Genomic DNA, 17,430 nt, shown 5'->3' on the forward strand with positions numbered 1-17,430 from the left:
ATGGCTTTTCGATCCTTTCCTTTTCTCCCAGTCTTGTCTTAAATGTCACACAGAAGTTTGGTGACAGAGCTCAAGTAAAGTCGGAAATAAATGGTTTATTTTAATATGCATTTATATTAGAGGTGCCTAATATTGACACTGTCTTTCATTTACTTGTATATGGTTACAATTAGAGAGAGACACATACAAATCCCCCATGCGTTTATGATGCATGGTGCCATTGATAAGACAGAAATGAACCGAGCACATTCAAATGCTGACTGAAATACACTTCCATTGTGTTACAGATACCACTTATAATTAAGCTGAGGCTTGCAGAGAAGAAGAAAAAAAAGAGAGCAAAGAAGAAAATGCATTTAGAAAAACCGAGTGAAATCAGTTTGTGCGCGTGTGCACGAGTGTGCGTAGTGTTTCGGGGGTGCGTGTGGTGCTTTGCTGAATATTAAACCGCAAACTTTAAAGACAACAACTGAACTGTCGTGAGAAAATGCTAAAGGAAGTCTTTGTGGTTTTAGAGGTATCACAGGAGCCAATAGCTTTAATGAGGCAGCATGGCTGTACATGCCAGGAAATGATAAGGTTATACAGGTTAGAGTCACGACACATAGCTACTGTACCAGCATGGAGCCACAGTGTCTTCTTATCGGAGTCTGCACAGGCTTCATATCCATGGCAGAGACACTGAGACATAGGGACAAAGTGGCACTTCCCTAATGCAACCGGTAAGACTGACACACCTGAGCCTTGATCTTCTAAAAGCAGTGCCGCTGCACTTGTATTGTTGTGTGTCTTCTGTATGTGATGGTTGCGTGACAGTCCTGACAGAAACAGGCTGATGTCAAAACAGAAAGTGTTGTTGGTGTGATTTCTGTGGGCAGCCATTTGGTTGTACTCAGTGTCTTTTGGAGGGCATGCACATATTGCATTGTTGTCTTGTAGGGTTGTGTATGGGTGCGTCTTTGCCTGCGCGTGCGTGTGTGTGTTTCTACTTGTACACAGCCTCAGATTCCTTGTGTGTTGATATGAGCAGAGGGGGATGTCACATGAGAAGTGTCCTTTTTAATCAGGGGAAAAATATATAAAATGACTGGGGAGCAAGGCAAGCATATTAATGTGTCTCATTTGCATACGCTCGTCAGCCAGGATACGTTTATAAAAAACACAAACTGGATTCGTCAGTTCATTTCACATTATTCCATTGTCTATCTGCCTTTGTTATATGTTAAAGATAAAGGCAGAAATCAAATTGAAGAAAAGGGCAAGCTGCTATCTCCCCAAATGAGCAACAGCTCATCAGCCTAGTTTAAATCACAGATTTCTATTCCAAAAGGCAGCCGCCTCTGTAAGAAGGCCCATTCAAATAAGGTCTCCTCCGATATAAGCACGCCTGGTGATGGAAACTGGGGTGTCACATAAATACAATTTCAAACCTCAGCCATTTAAAGCAGTCTAACAAAGTTGTATCTCTCCCAATATTATCATCACAATAAATGTACACGTATACAGTATCTATTTGTCCTCCAATCAAGTATAACCTTGTCATTGTTAGGCTTTTAAAATGCTTTATTTCTTACATGATTATTTAAGTCACACGATCGTAACATCTGTCGTACATCTAAGTACGACAGAGGCCTCTAGAAGCCCACACGACATAGTCTGCCCATTATGTCGTTCAGAATGCAGTACAATGGCTTAAGATACATGTGGGGAGGGATAAGGAGAACTCAAAGGGCAGCCTGTGAGTGTCACATTCCTTTAAACACAAGTGGAAGCTGCTCACAGTGTCTGATTCATGTCCGCAAGATAAGAATCCACCATCCACTGTGTGTTGGTGGGGCTGGTGGCCAAACGAACAGACCCCTTATGTCTCCTAACCTCCTACTAGTGGGAGAGGAGGCAAACACATTCGATTGAGAAAAGCACAATGGAGTGTTCTCCACGCTTAAGGAACAGACTGTAGGTGGAGGGAGATGGAGAAAGACGACGTCTGGCCAACCTTAGTTGCCCTTCGGGCCTGTGAGTGTGTACGGAGCACGTGTGTCCCGTTGCTGCAGGATTGGCTCCATACGCTAAACTGATCCTGCCTTCTCTTCAAAGTGAACTCACCTAATGCCAGTGCTTTACACTGCCTCTCCATGAAAGGATGTGTTGATGATTATAATCATGCGTTACAGCACAGTGGCTGCCACTGTTACCAGGCAGCATACTAATCAGCTTAATGAGATATTATACAATATTTTGTTGACCAAAGCAGAACCGTGGTTATTGTTTCTGAGGGTTTGACCCCTGCTAGCAGCTAGGGGAAGTGTGCACATGGATGTTTGCACCTCTCCTTCTCCAGAGCAGATGGATCTCTCTGCAGAACAATGCTTTTCTTTAGCTTGGTTTTATTCACTGATGTTACTCAAATGAAAATCAAAACATTGAGGGTACAACGTGTTCAGAAACAGCTGTTAAATGTTGCAATACAGGAACCCAGGACTACACGATGTGTCACACTGTAACAACAATGCGTGGCTTATTCCTCTCAACCATGTAACGACCGATGCATCTCTGCTGCATTGGAAGCTGTCCAACACATACCATCGTTGTCTTCTCTGCCTTTACACTGACTTTAAAGATGAAAGTAGAGAGAAGAAGACGGACAGAGATAACTTGACGAATGAAAAGAAGCAGACGTGATTCACATCAAATGTCGTGCAGATCGTTAATAGAGTTTTGCACCAAGACAAGTGTCGTGGCAACAAGATAAGAGTGTTGTGTTTACTGGAGTAACCCCTTGGCTTTAAGTGCTATTGTTAACATCATAATTGTAGTATTGCGGTGGCTCCCCGACAATGCCGTTGCTCCGTTTCATTAAGGCGTGTAATTGGAGGAATTCTGATAGGATGGGCACAAGTAGCTTAATTATACACTGCTCACTGTGTGTACGGAGTAATTATTCCATCCACAATGCTGTTATATGTTGAAAAAGTTATATGGAGTCACAGTATTCCTCCAGGCCCTTGGCGCTGACACAGAATGCCATGCATCGAATGCAATCTTTCTATCTGTGCCGGGTGACACAGCACAGGTGTTGTTCCCCTCCGTAAGGAAGCACATTAGTCTTGAACATGTGGCTGGATAATATTCTATCTGCAATCTGGAAAGCAAATACTAAGAGAACATCACCAGCAATAATGTCATAGTGTCTTTCAAATGCCTTTTCTTTCCTAAAATGTGATTTATTTTCGTTTCATTATATCCAATGTATGTCCCTCTTTCTGTCTGGTTTTACAGGATGGAGGACTCTAGTTTGTGTCTCGGTGTGTCGTCAGCGGTGTCCGACGCTGATGCCCATCTGAGCAATGCCGTGTTAAATGGCCGCTACCCCATCAGTCAAAAGCTTCATCAGCTGACTGCCCAGCTAGGACACGCCTTCCCTGACCTGCACCGCCCACAACAGATCCCTGAAGAGAAAGCAGCCACGCCGTTGGACGAGAATAACCACCACACAGCCCTGGCCAGTCAGCCTATCAGCAGTCAGATGGCCCTGTTAGCCAACCAGCTCAACCGAGACATAGACGCAGGGGCACTGAGCGGGTTGAACGGGCGTGTTGACCTGCAGCAGTTTCTCAATGGCCAGAACTTGGGCATCATGTCCCAGATGAATGATATCGAAGATGACGCCCGCAAAAATAGGAAGTATCCTTGTCCACTGTGTGGCAAGCGCTTCCGTTTTAACAGCATCCTGTCACTGCATATGCGCACCCACACGGGAGAGAAGCCCTTCAAGTGCCCCTACTGTGACCACCGAGCAGCACAAAAGGGCAACTTGAAGATCCACCTGCGCACCCACAAGCTGGGAAATCTTGGGAAAGGCCGCGGTCGTGTCAGAGAGGAGAATAGGCTTCTGCATGAGCTGGAGGAGAGGGCCATCATTAGGGACAAGCAGATGAGGGGGAGCAGCAGTCTCCTCCAGACACCTCCGACACCCCATCTCAATAGCAGCTCTAACACCCTTCAGCAGCAGCAACTCGGCTCAGCCTGTGGCCTTCTCCCGCCCTCTGGCATGGCCACCCCAGAAACAATTTCCCAACCCTCTTCTTCCCCCAAGCCGGCTGGCACCCAGGACGAACAGTCCTTCAACCTGACTACAGGCTTCCGCTGTACCTTCTGCAAAGGGAAGTTCAAGAAGCGCGAAGAGCTGGACCGCCACATCCGCATTCTGCACAAGCCCTACAAATGTACTCTGTGTGAGTTTGCTGCTGCCCACGAGGAGGAACTGATCAGTCACGTGGAGAAGGCCCATATTACAGCCGAGAACACACTGGGCGGGGGGACTGGTGGTCCTGGTGGCACGCAGCCGCCAACTGAATTCCGCTGTGAAGTGTGTAGCCAGGTGTTCAGCCAAGCTTGGTTCCTTAAGGGCCACATGCGCAAGCACAAGGACTCCTTTGAGCACTGCTGCCAAATATGCGGCCGCCGCTTCAAGGAACCCTGGTTTCTCAAGAACCATATGAAGGTGCATCTCAACAAGCTGGCAATCAAGAACAAGCCGAACCAGCCCAGTGAGCAGGAGATGGCTGCCGTGAATAGCATGAACAATCTTGCCCAGGAAGCTCATGCCAATCTTTATTCCCGCTACATCTCCTGTCTTCAGGGAGGCTTCCTGTCCCCAGACAAACAAGGCCTGAGTGAGCAGCACCAAATGTTGGCGAAGGCTGGGATTGCCATGAAGGAAAAGGAGATGCTAGGGAAGCTGCTGGGGCCCATGGCAGGAGGAATGGGCCACGGTCTGGGCGAAAACGAGAAGCGCTCACTGCTGGGTTGTCTCAACCTTGTGCCACCGCTCAAGTCGAGCTGCATGGAGCGCCTCCAAGCAGCTGCAAAAGTGGCGGAGATGGACTCCCTCAATAGTTACCAAGCCTGGCAGATAATGGCCCGTGGCATGGCAATGGACAGGGCCTTCATGCCCAAGGAGCAGCAGCACCACCAGCACCACATACCCCAAGGGCAAGAAGATGAAATGAGTGGTGCTGGGGCCCTGGCTTCCTACTCAAACAAACAAGACAAACAAGACTACTCCTTGATTGCTTCCAATGATAGCTCAAAGCAGAAGCATCTCTCAGAGGCCTTGCAGGGACCAAAGGCCGCAAGTGGAGCCATGATGGCCATGAAGGAAGATGGAAGAGGCTTTGACGGTCACCGCGACTTAATGTCTGTCCACGGCAGTGCCGAGGGCCCCGGAGCCCTTGCTGGCTTAGGAAGTCCAAACATTGACTTCAGTCTTTCCAGTCTCTCCGTCATGAAAGAGAAACCTTCAGAATGCCCTGACTGTGGACGGGTCTTCAGAACGTACCATCAAATGGTCGTCCACTCCCGCGTTCACGGCAAAGACAGGCGAGTCCACGAGGAAGCGGTGCAGCAACAAGGACTGGACGAACGCCGCGGATCGGCGAGCGACCCAGAGTCCCAGTCCATCAGCCGCTCCACCACTCCGGGTTCATCCAACGTGACGGAAGAGAGCGGAGCCGGAGGAGGACACTCCCAGACAGGAAGCGTCCAGGATGACAGCCCACATCCCTCCTCACCATCTTCAGGTAAGAGACAAGAACATCAAAGAATGAATGGCAAGCACTTGTGTTGGGTCTGTGTATAAAGGGATGAACATTTCATCCTGTTTACATCCACTCAGGAATGATGTTTACTTAATGTTACTTTCTTATTGTTCAACAATTCTACCTAGGCTACGCCCTATAATGTGTGGAGAAATAAAAAAATAACATAATCCCACAAAATCAAGGCCACACATTCCTCACATAACTCAGATATTCAGTCTTTGTTTCAAGTCTTTGTTAAATCACCCACACTGCTTATTAAACCCAAGTGAACAGAGCGTACTGTATATCATATACGGCTATCATCATATACTGGCACGGCCATGTTGTTTCTACCATGAACATTAAGCGAAACAGAAGTCTACGGAGAACAAAAGCCCGACAAAGACCTGCTTCACAACTGCAGGTTACCGGTCTATATCCCTGTGGAACAAGAGTAAAGACTGGGGGTGTAGGGACAAACTAGTTTTAACCACAGCGATTAATACATGTCTTTCATAAACATGTTGAAGACAACCCCCCCCTCCCCCCTCTGCCTTCCCAGCACACACAGGCCGGTCTGGGCTAGATAAGTGTATGTTTAGTGGGATTAAGGGAGGCTCGTTGCTAATGATTACACAAGTTTTTAAAGGTAACTTTCGCATTCTCCTCAGGGCACTACGCCGCCATTAGGAAGCGTGCGCAGTAATTAGGTCACGAGTACGCGATAATCAGTCGGTTTAAGCTAAACAAGACACTAATTAAAGATATACATATAAAGCAGGTCAAAAAAATGTGTGAACTTCATTTGCAAAAGCGAGGGTGTGCTTTTAAGTCTTTTGAGAGAGAAATAAATAAATATAAATCAGAGTGGCTTAGCTTAAGGCTGTAAGCAACTTAATTCCACCAGTGGAGATGGAATTGTTTATTTATTCACAGAGGCATGAAGTCCTTATCGTGCCTGTGTAGTGTGATGGGTTTGAACATGGGACAGGCTATGTTTATTTTAATCTAAGAAATAATAACAGACAACCCCCCACCCCAATTAGGAATTAATGAAAATGAGAGTGAGATAAAAACCTATTTTCTTTATAGAGACTATTAAACATTACACTTTCTCAACAGAGTGGGGGTGTAGCGGATGTAATTATCTTCTGAATTTTAATGCTGGAAGTTTCTCTCTCCATCTCTCTTTCTGTGTCTCTCTTTTGACTCAAGCCCTTTGAATCAGATGAGTACAGCTCGTGGCATTTCAACAACTTCAGAAGTACTATATTAACCGCCAGTATGCAAAAATAAAATTACAGTACAAATAATACATGACAAATAAAAACCGATAGCATTTACGACCAAATGCTAACCAAGCACAACAACATGCATTCGATTTAGCTGAGTGGTTAAATCTCACCCCCGGGGCACCATCTTCGGAGAAGGTAGGATTAAAGAATTTATAAACATAATTAAAACAGTGTATGGACAACATTGCACAAGAAAAAAAAATAGCCTGCTGTTTTATACAAGGTCTTGATATTGCAGTTCCTTTTGTCTTTGTGTATTAGAGCTTGATACATTTAAAGTATATGCCGCTGTCATATCTCAAAGGCTGTCCTCACATTGATCAGAAGTTATAGATTCTAAAATTAAAAGGTTTTATTGTCGTGTGCAAAGACAGGGTAGTTATGACAATAACAATCTATAGTCCCAGGCACCTCCAACAATGCAACATATATATATATATATATATATATATAAGACATAAAACAATACAAATAGTGCAAAAAGAAACAGAATAGAAATACAATAGTGCAAGAGAATGTTGCATGTGACCAATGTGCAAAAAGTCAATGTGTAAGAAGTCAACTATATGCATGTCAAGTAGATTAAGATGTCAAATTCAATACTCTACAGGAATAAAATACTGTTTATTGTAATAATAAATAAATGAATGCTTAAAGTTATTACAGCACTTTAGAGAGCTTGTTCTTATACTGCAAGAAAAGGCGATAAATTAACAGCTCTGATGTTCAAAATGTTTAATAAGCTGGTTTTTGCTGCTTCCTGTTTTTTAATCGGAGGTAACGAAACTTGTCTGTCTTCACAGCTTACACAATGCGATTCACATTTGGAGCTCTGGGACTCTCAAATTAGAAGCTTTGATGTGTGAGAAAAAATGTGTCTGAGTCTCATGTGGAGAAAGGTGTCGTGCTTCTCTTCGGCATGCATGTTTGTTGTGTGTGCTTGCGCATGTGTCTGTGTGGAGGCTTTACAGTGTGTGTGAATATCACTCTCTGACGAACAGGATGTGGCTACTGTACCATTGTCTTTATCTTAATATCGCAGGTTTTCAAAAAGCAAGGCTCGTCTTGTTCTGTGTGTGCGTGCACCTGCGAAGTGTGTGTGAGCCTCTGCCCCGCCACCTACCCACGGCAATTTTGAGTTAAACTTGAATTATAGTAATCAAAAATAACATCTCAACTGTGAAAGAAGGTCAGCTCCGCCGCTTTTGTCTTTGAGACGGCGCTTGTTTAAAAGCAGCGAGGGAAAGAAAAGGGAGGATTGAGGAAGAAAAGAGCAGAAAAACAAAGGCCTCTGTCAGAGATGTCCTTTAAGGACCTTCCTTAGTGCAATATAGCGCTGCAGCTAACCTTGAGCTTATTTTCTTATTCAACCAAATGCTTTATTTCTTTAAAGAAAACAAAGAGGTAATTACATTTATGTCGATCAACATTTTTTTTTTTTTAGCTTCCCTTCTGCGTTTCCACCCCGTCAGTGAGGCAGTGTAGAGAGATATAAGGAGTGAGCAACAGGTAAGACAGCGCAACACATCCGTAAGGACCCTTGGAAAACCGTATTTCTTGCCAGCTTAAACATGCAAATAACCTCCCATTCAAAATCCGCATTCTGCACGTTTGCGTCTTCCCATTATAGTTGAAATGTAGCTTAATGTGTAAAAATAGGCTTTGCTGCACGCATGTACGGCCTAAAGCGGTCCTGCTTACATGTACCTCAGCGACTTCCCCACTTCCTGTAAACCCCACTCCCACCTCTTGGCTGTAACATACTTTTTCCGTGTCTCCAGGGAATCCCCCGTGTCTACATGTTTTAAGAGGAACAGCGTTTTAGCATGGCGAGGATTAGCCCGCGTATCCCTGGTCTTTACCGCGGCTCAAACAAGCAGGCAGAATGCTCCATACAAATTGAAATTGGATTTGCCAACTTGACGCCTTAGGTTATAAAGCATGGATATTCATCTAATTGCGACGGTACAATGGGGGCGTAATTACACATGCGGACAAACTGTTACAGTGTAATTACTGTGTAATTAACAGGAATAAAGTAAGAGTTTAACTAAATCCAGACTACTCTGAATATGCATGCTGACAAACATGAACTCACCAGATACTATCAGGATATTTCAGTTATTGAGTCTTCACCTGGCACTATCACAGAGGTATACCTTCTGAGGAGTGGTATTGATTATTTTACTTTTACAAAACTAATACATGTATCATATTTGAACATACACATGAGTAAAGCTTGTGACCCTTGGTCCCAGGTTCACGACGTTGGGGTTCATAACAAAAGTTGATGGTGGCTACTGTCTTTTAGAGGTTACCTGTGACACAACATACGTATAATACTAATAATTCAATCACTAATCCGTCTATATTGTGTCCCTGAATCAAGTTGATACAAACTAAAGGAGAAAGACAATTTGACTTTGTTGTTGACCAAACCTCAAGGATATGAGGCGACATGGCTCGATAGGGGCCCACGTTTTTACATGTTTCTATTTCCTTGGGCCTCTGAGTGGATTAATGTGGCCATGTAGTCGAGGAACTAAGGCCCCTACAAGCTAAGATAACAAAGCACGTCTTTAACGTGTCCGTTTTTGAAAAAGATGCTTGTATGAAAATATTTCACAGCAAAATCATTTCTTGTTTCAGTTCCTCCCCATAAAATAAAAATAGGGAAAGTGTTGGCTTCTTCAAAGGGGGCCGTGTCTGCCTTATCGCATGCATTTATGTAAGGAAATGATAATCAGAGAGAACGTCAGGTGGAAATGGAAAATCAAAAATCCATACGCTTCTGTTTAGTCAGTGAGGAGGCCAATCATCAAGACATTACATGTCTACGTATCAAGCACTCAGGTTGTTTAAATAGCAACCAAAAAACTAGACATAATAAAGTACTAAAACATGTCACAAGCCACATTCAAAATGTCTCACTAAGAGAAGCCAGGATATCCACCTTCTATCTCCCACCACCTCACGCTGCAGCCGACACTTTGAAACGAGGCCAGCCCTCTGTGAGTGCGTGCCATAATATATGAGTGTAAAACTATGTGCATTAAAAAATTATGAATTATGTCTCCCGTTTCTTTTTTTCTCTCCCCTTTGCATAAATTACTTTTCTTTGTAATTGACATCCGTTCCTCTGCTCCTTACCCCCCCCCCCCCCCCGCACTATTCTTCTTCTTTTCTCTATAATCAGCGAGCGGTTACAAAACCTGAGCCTTCTACCCCCCACTCATTTGTAGGAGTGTGGCCTGTCATATCTGTGTTTTTTTGTATGTGTCACCAAACTTAAATAGACAGTCATTGTGCTGCAGGCACAATCATTCCCCGAGCTGTATTTTTTGTACAGTAGGTCAGGACTCGGGTGTCTGCTAAATGATAAAAGTTCTATTCAAACGCACTAATTGTCAGTGTGCCGTGCTGATTGACATGTCTCGGATAAATGCAGACTTAGTATTTTTGTACACGCGTGCACGATATAAAAGGCCAATTTATTTCTCTGTTCGTCTTTCTCTTATTCCTTGCACAGTTCATTTGATTTCTCCCTTTGCTCTCGCGTCTTTCAGACTCAATTTGTAAATATTACCCATGGTGGGAATTAGCCGGGGCTTTTTAGACATTTTTAAATTCCAATTGTATTCCGACGAGTGTGTTTGATCACTGGAAGCACTGCGAGCGCCCGCTTGCTCCTCAGTATTCCTGGGTGGCTATCAGTGGCTAGCCGTGTCCTTATGAAACATTTATCAGCCCGTTTTATGTCTTAATGATCACGTTAGGATTCCCCGCCTGGTTATGAAGCAGGGAAAAAAGGAGAAGAAATGTACTGTTGAGAGAGTGGAGGAGAGGCGGTGAGGGGAGAGAGAGAGCGAGTGGAGTGAGAGAAACGGGGGATATGACAGGGCATCACATTCCTCCGTAAACAGCATCACATTATGCCATCCACTCTTCAACGCCAATGTGTTGCCAAAACATAGCTTACCTTTCTCCCGGAACAACACACACACACACACACACACACACACACACACACACACACACACACACACACACACACACACACACACACACACACACACACACACACACACACACACACACACACACACACACACACACACACACACACACACACACACACACACCCTCCGTCTTCTTCTGTCTTCCCCGTTCCCTTTTTATGTTTTTATAATTAAAACATAATATTTATCTTTCCATAACAGAAGGCTGCCTTACTCTGTCAGGTAGACTGTTTGAATATTAATATTCGTAATACATCAACAAGCTATCTTCTCCGGTGTCATTGCTAAAAAGTGAGCAGAACGGGAATGGAGAAAGGCGTCTTTCTTGCTACCCGTCGGAGACGTGCGGGGAGAAAAAGCAACGAGAGAAAGAAATTAACATCACAGTCGCAACTTGTGCTGAAAAAGTGTTTACCCAGGATGCTCATGTAAATGTGCGGACTAAATGCGCGTTTGTTCCGCCTTCAGTCCAAAAAAGTGTACTCTTCTCTTGATTGTCTATGTGTGTGCTTAACCAGGGGGGGGGGGTGGGGGGGCTAAGCTGAACGAGGGCGAATGCCAAGTTCCCCTTGTCTCTCCGCCGGGTGACAGCTGCCTGACTCCGTCAATGCGGAATTCCTGAGAAATGAGCTCTCGGTCAGGGAATGCAAATGGATGGCACTGGATGGCTCCCTGAGGGGACGGGGTGGGCCGGTGGGTGGCGGCGGCGGTGGGGACGGGGCGCTCGCCGGGGGTTTGTTTGATCAAGTTAACTTGGGCATGATTGGGGTTCCTCCTGTGTATGAAAGAGCAAGAGAATACGTTGACCTTTGCCTCATTAAAAATGGAGGGCCAGGCATGTGATACCATGAGTGAGGAATCTGCTGTCCCCCCCTCCTTCCTTCCTTCCTCATCTTCACACTCTTCTCCCTCTGTCATTCTCCCCCCTTCTCAATCTCCCCCTCTTAACCCCATTGACAGGTCACATGAAAAGCCTTTTGTGTGAACATCACGGCGCTGACACGAGAGCAGAAAGCGACATGAAAGATGTGCTTTCCCCCGTAGTCGCGGCGTCACAAAAAAGAGAGGATGGAAAAAAAAAAAGTGAGGGAGGAATTAAGTCCAGGGATTAAGATCTCTGAGCTTTTTTCTTTTCCACTCGCTCCCCCCTGCCACACACCAATTGTTCTTAAAATATTTGGCAATGTCAATTAGTAAGTGAGCGGAGCTAGCTGATGAACACAATTTTCCAGGCGACTGCGCGCCCTATTGTTGTGGAGCGAACAGCAGATTTCTGAGGTCATTATCATTCCCTGTTAGCCGTGCCCAGCTGCTCTCCTCTCGGCTCCAGCCAAGCTCTCCTCTCTCCTTTCCCTCCTGCTCTTATACATCCCCCCCCCCCCCCCTCCCATTCGCTAAACTCACCAGTTCAGAGCTGGTTGATCGCAGGCAGCAACAGGGGGCCTTCACCGAGAGGAGGAGCTGGCTGGCGGGGGAACGGAAGGAGGAGAGATGGGTATAGAGCTGGAGTGGGGGAATACAGTAAAAGGAAATGGGCGAGGGGAGGAGGAGGTGAACATCGAGAAGGGGGCAAGTGGTACGAAGGCAGGCTTGGGTAAGGAGGCGACTGGACGCAAGAGGGAGCATGAAAAGAGAGGGGAAGATTATCAGACATTTCAGATGTGTAAGAGATGGGGCTTTAGAGATCTTTGAAAGGGAGGGTCAGCCTTTCAGGAAAAGGATCAATTGTTAAAAAAGAAAGAGGCTAACTCCCATGTATCTAGCATTAGGGTTGTGATATGTCCTTCTGGCTTCGTGGTGGTTTTGTAATAAAGGGATATACAAGTGTTTGGCAGCAGCGGATGTTGTTACTCAGACATGTTCTCTCTTTTCAAAGAAAAGCACGAGTGTGACCTTAATTAAAAACATCATACATGCGCCTTTAGAGCTATTTTCATCCAAGAGAAGTGCTATGCTAAAACATATTGCTATATTACAGTGCAGATGAGACTTGAGATTAGGAACACATTGTTGTTGTTGCAAAGCACTCAGGTATCTGCATCTGAACATCCAAAGAAGTCTTTCTTTCTGTTTGCGTTCAAACGACGATGAAAGATCCCTTTCAGTCAAAGCATAGCACGTTTAAAAAGAAAGCCATGTGTGGAGAAAATCTCAAATATGCTACTTTTGTTCTTGCCTGGTATTCATCTTTCCTTTCACTTTCACCTCCTCTTCTTCTCTCCTTCCCTTCACTGCACCCACATATCACTGCCCTCCATACCTCCCCCTTGCAGTCATATTTACCACAGCAGGAACTTGAAAAGCAGAACACTTAAGATTGTTGTATTCGTTGTCATTGTTTTCAACAGTGAATTAATTAGCTATACTTTTAGTGTGGGGGGGGGGGGGGTTCTCTTGTGAATGTAAATGGTCTGCAAAGGCCCTGTGTTCTCTCCTTCCTCAAACGCCTCCATTGGACTCCTTTGTTTACTTCCTGAACATGGTGACATCACTACATAACACTTGAGCTTCTATTGGCTAGCTCTCCAACACAGTGCACATGATGAGGGGCGGGACATCTCCAAGCAGTTAACCAATCACAACAGCTAATGAATCAGAGCAGACTGAGCTCTGGCTCGTAAACTTGTAAAACCAGTCTTAACCAGTTAAAACGTTGACCATTATGAACACTCAATCAGGATTCACGTCTTGTCTCTGTCGTCCAACCTGTACAAAGTTTGCTTGTTAAGTTAACACTGGTTGTGGGTGTCTGTGTTATTGAGTGTGTGTGTGTGTGTGTGTGTGTGTGTGAGAGAGAGAGAGAGAGAGAGAGGCGGAGGGAGAGAGAGAAGTAAAAAAGGGTGAGCGGCATCAAAGCGTTGCTCTCAGCTGCAGCTGCCAAGCTTCCTCGTCCCCAGTTAGCAGCCATCCAGCTGTCAGGCTGCGCGAAGAGGAAGAGAGGGGGGAAATCTCTCACCAGCCATATGGTCCCCAGTTCTGTCAGAGACACTCCACGCTCCGTGGGCAAATGGCAAACTCATATATCTAATCAACACTCTTAATATCCAGACCTGAGACCACGAAGATATTTTCAGAGTCTTGCCTTTCAACAACATGGCAAAGAAAAGAGTAGTGCGTGGGATATGACCGTGCAGCTAAGTGTGTGTTTGAGGTGCAATGTGAGAACAGAGGTTACACACCAGCACTGCATAGTACTGCATGTAGTGTATGGAAAAGCTTTGCGTTGATTTAAAAGGATATTGCTGGAATCTTTCTATATTTGACTTATTCTCAAAAACATATAAAAATAATTAAATCAAAACGCGTTACTTACTAAGATATTATTATTTTTATTTTCTATCAACTTTAAAACCAGAGAAATATATTTAAAATATATATATATGTATATTAATATAATTCTTTTGGGACTATTTTAAGCGGCACTAAAACACTATACCGTCTTTATGGAACCATTGGAAGAGCCACTCTTTATTTTTTTGGCATTCTCCAAAAAATCCCAAATGATGTTATAAGGATTCCTATATGATCGTTTATCTATATTACAAAGTATTGTTGGTCCCGTTGGTGTGATTACCTTTTGAGCACTTCCCCAGTAGTTCTAGAAAGTGGTGGTCATTGCCGAATACAACGCCCATTCATGGTAATGAAGCAACATGTCGCCCATTGTGGCTCATTGGTGTGTATTCAATGGTTTTTGGATATACCTGGCTTGGATACAATTACTTTTTTTTGTAATTACAAGAAAACAGTCAGAACCCTTTTTCCTTGAGGATAATTATATAGCTTTGACCTAATGAGTTAAGCTAACATGATACCATGTAGACGAAAAAAAGACTCTCCAGACATGTATCTCCATCTGAAACATTATCACGACAGTAATATGTGCAGTGGATTGACTTGAACCCTTCTTTTAGTTGAGCAGAAGCTGTTAGCTTTAGCACAGCTAGCCCCAGAGAGCATGGGCTTGAATATGGCTTTGTGCTGTATCTGTTAGCGGGATGCTACACCTGCTCTTCTAATCCTGGCAGGCCTCTCCTCCAGGCTCTCCGGCTGCAGAGTAACGGGCGCCTTATGGCACCGCAAGCCGCGCTGAATCACGGGGAGGGTTGTCAGTATTACAGCGACATAGCTGTGTAAATCTTGAAAACAACCGCCGCCCCCTCCTCGACGCGACTGAAGAGCGCATATCCCTCCCCGGTTTCTTCTCAGCAAACAGCTATTAGTGTATGGATGGAGCCTGCAGTGGAGGTAGTAATTGGTATATGTGTGGGAGAGCGATATAGATAGAGACAGAGTGAGATACGTGGAGGACAGCGTGAGAAGGAGGACTGGAGAGAGATTGAAATCAAGACATAGGGAAGGGGACAGCTGGGGTAAAAGGGGAAGAGGAAGAGCGATCCAAGACCCACAAATCTTTGCTCAACCCCACAACCTGAAGCAGAGGCCATTAAAATCAGGGAGAGCTGGGCGAGATAGCAGTCTAGATGGATATGGTGGCAGCCATGGTTTGGAGGGACGGTAACTTTAATGGCCCCACTGGGTTTTTAATGAGTGTTGTGCCCCAAACAAAACGAGCTAATTAGTGTTATCATCCATATATCAGACCCTACACACACCCATGTGTTCTCAGGCAGACGCATACACACTCTGCTGTGAACACTTGCACAAGCATGCTCCAACTAAACTAAACCCAGTTGATTCTCTGTACATGTTACTTCAACTAAATTAAAATGTTGTTTTTCCTTTTTATCCAAAGATCCTTTTTCTCATTTTGATTGTCTCAACCTATGCGTTGGCACTCTCTTACAAACCTGTTTATATCCTACAGTATATCATCCTGAAGCGAGCCCCCCTCCCTCCTTCCCTTCCACCTTCCTCCTACATACACACATTCTCTTTCATACCCAAAAGGCCGTGCCCTGCTTGCGAGTGGAGCGATTATGTCTACACTGGTTTAAAAGCAGGATAACAATGCCACAAACGGGCATTTGGAAAAAGGCTCAAGCCGATATCCCGGCATTTGGACTCAAGCCGCTGTTACCTGCCTGTAAGCCTCGTGTTTGTCATGCCATCGCCTCCGGTTGACCACGCCGCCCCGGCAGCCCCTCACTTTATTTCTCTTGCACTAAGCCTATTATAAAATCAATAAACAATTGAGCTTTTTTTCCAGTCCTTTTAAATCTTTTTTCTCCTCTATATATCCTCTGAGATGAAGGGGAGGCATGTCGCTGGCAGTGTGTAGAGCGCAGGGGGAGAAAAGGAGAAAGGAAAACAGCTCGGTAACCTCTCGCTTTCACAATCTGAAGTCAAGTGAGATTAAAAGTTCCGTGTCAGTTATTATCTGATCGTGTCTATTCCAGCGGTGAGCTTCTTAGACCTGGTTCTGACCCGTGGATCTATCAATTGTTCTTTAACAGTCATAGGATGGGTGACATTGTGGTTAAACTAAATGAAGCTGTGTGTACGGACAGTCATCACGCCCCTTGATACTTACAGTGTACATTATGTCGTACCTCAGAATTCCCATTTTCATTGTGGCCTCATGCTACCAGATGAGGTTCACTCACGTTTGTCACATCGCTTTATATCGCGTTTCAAGTTGACATGATTAGAGAAAAGCTCATGGGAATGATTGAGGGATATTTAATTGTCACATTCTCAAAATGTAATAACCCTTGAGTTGATACAAATCAACAAACACCAACTCTGACAGCCCGTTTTCAAATTAGACATCAAAAATATGTGGCATTTACAGATTTTAATTCCCTCTGTCAGTTTTAAACTCATATTTCAAACCCAGTGGTGGGGAGATGACAATATAAACTTCTCTTGTTTCCACCAGTCAACGAGAAGTTGGAAATTAGAATGTCTGCTACAAAGCTGTGCCCCCCTCCCTCTTCCCTTGTTCTTGTTCTCCCCCACTTCCCAACTTCTCACTTTGTTTACTCCTCGAGTCTTCTTGGAGTGCGGATACAGTAATTATCAGTGATCAAAAACAGTGCAGGTTTTCCGGCTGATGCTTTTGATGCGTGCGTGACATTGTGTGTCGACACATCCTCAGTCAAAGAGAAAGCAAGCAATTTGTTGGAAATAAGCTTTTGCCAAACATGCATTAGTAGATCCTTTGTAGACGGGATACACAGCACACTCCAAAGATTGTGCTGAAAGTAACGATCATATTCACAACATGTTCAGATGAGGACATATTGTCTCTTTCTTCCTACATAACGCAGCCTGTCTAAGTATGTGTCGCTACACGTGGGGCCCACCATGCTTGCTGTATGCAGTGGCCGGACTTTTGACTGCAACAGATTTCATCAAGCTGTTGATCGCGTCATCTTGGACTTTATTCTTCTAGCGCGCTTCCATCATGGCTGACCCTTCTTCCAAAACGCTAGCTATTGGCCGACCTTTTATTTAACCAAGTTCTCATTGGCCAGCAACCCCGCCCCTTCTGTCTTGAGCCAAGCACTGATTGGAAGACTCGAAAGATCTCTGGAAAGCTCTCGTCAGGACGGTCAAAATGAGTATGGT

At 44.7% G+C, this 17,430-nt stretch overlaps 1 protein-coding gene across 3 annotated transcripts in view; it reads left to right on the forward strand.

Moving 5' to 3' along the window:
* Window positions 1–17,430, forward strand: part of znf536 (zinc finger protein 536) — a 248,871-nt gene that overhangs the window by 119,374 nt on the left and 112,067 nt on the right. For all 3 annotated transcript variants that reach the window (XM_034079181.2, XM_034079189.2, XM_034079193.1), the window contains one exon: window positions 3,280–5,582. In XM_034079181.2, coding sequence (XP_033935072.1) covers window positions 3,281–5,582 — 2,302 coding nt within the window. In that variant the 5' untranslated portion in view covers window position 3,280. The remainder of the gene's footprint in view (window positions 1–3,279; window positions 5,583–17,430) is intronic.

This window comes from Pseudochaenichthys georgianus, chromosome 3, assembly GCF_902827115.2.
Source record: "Pseudochaenichthys georgianus chromosome 3, fPseGeo1.2, whole genome shotgun sequence".
Lineage (NCBI taxonomy): Eukaryota > Metazoa > Chordata > Actinopteri > Perciformes > Channichthyidae > Pseudochaenichthys > Pseudochaenichthys georgianus.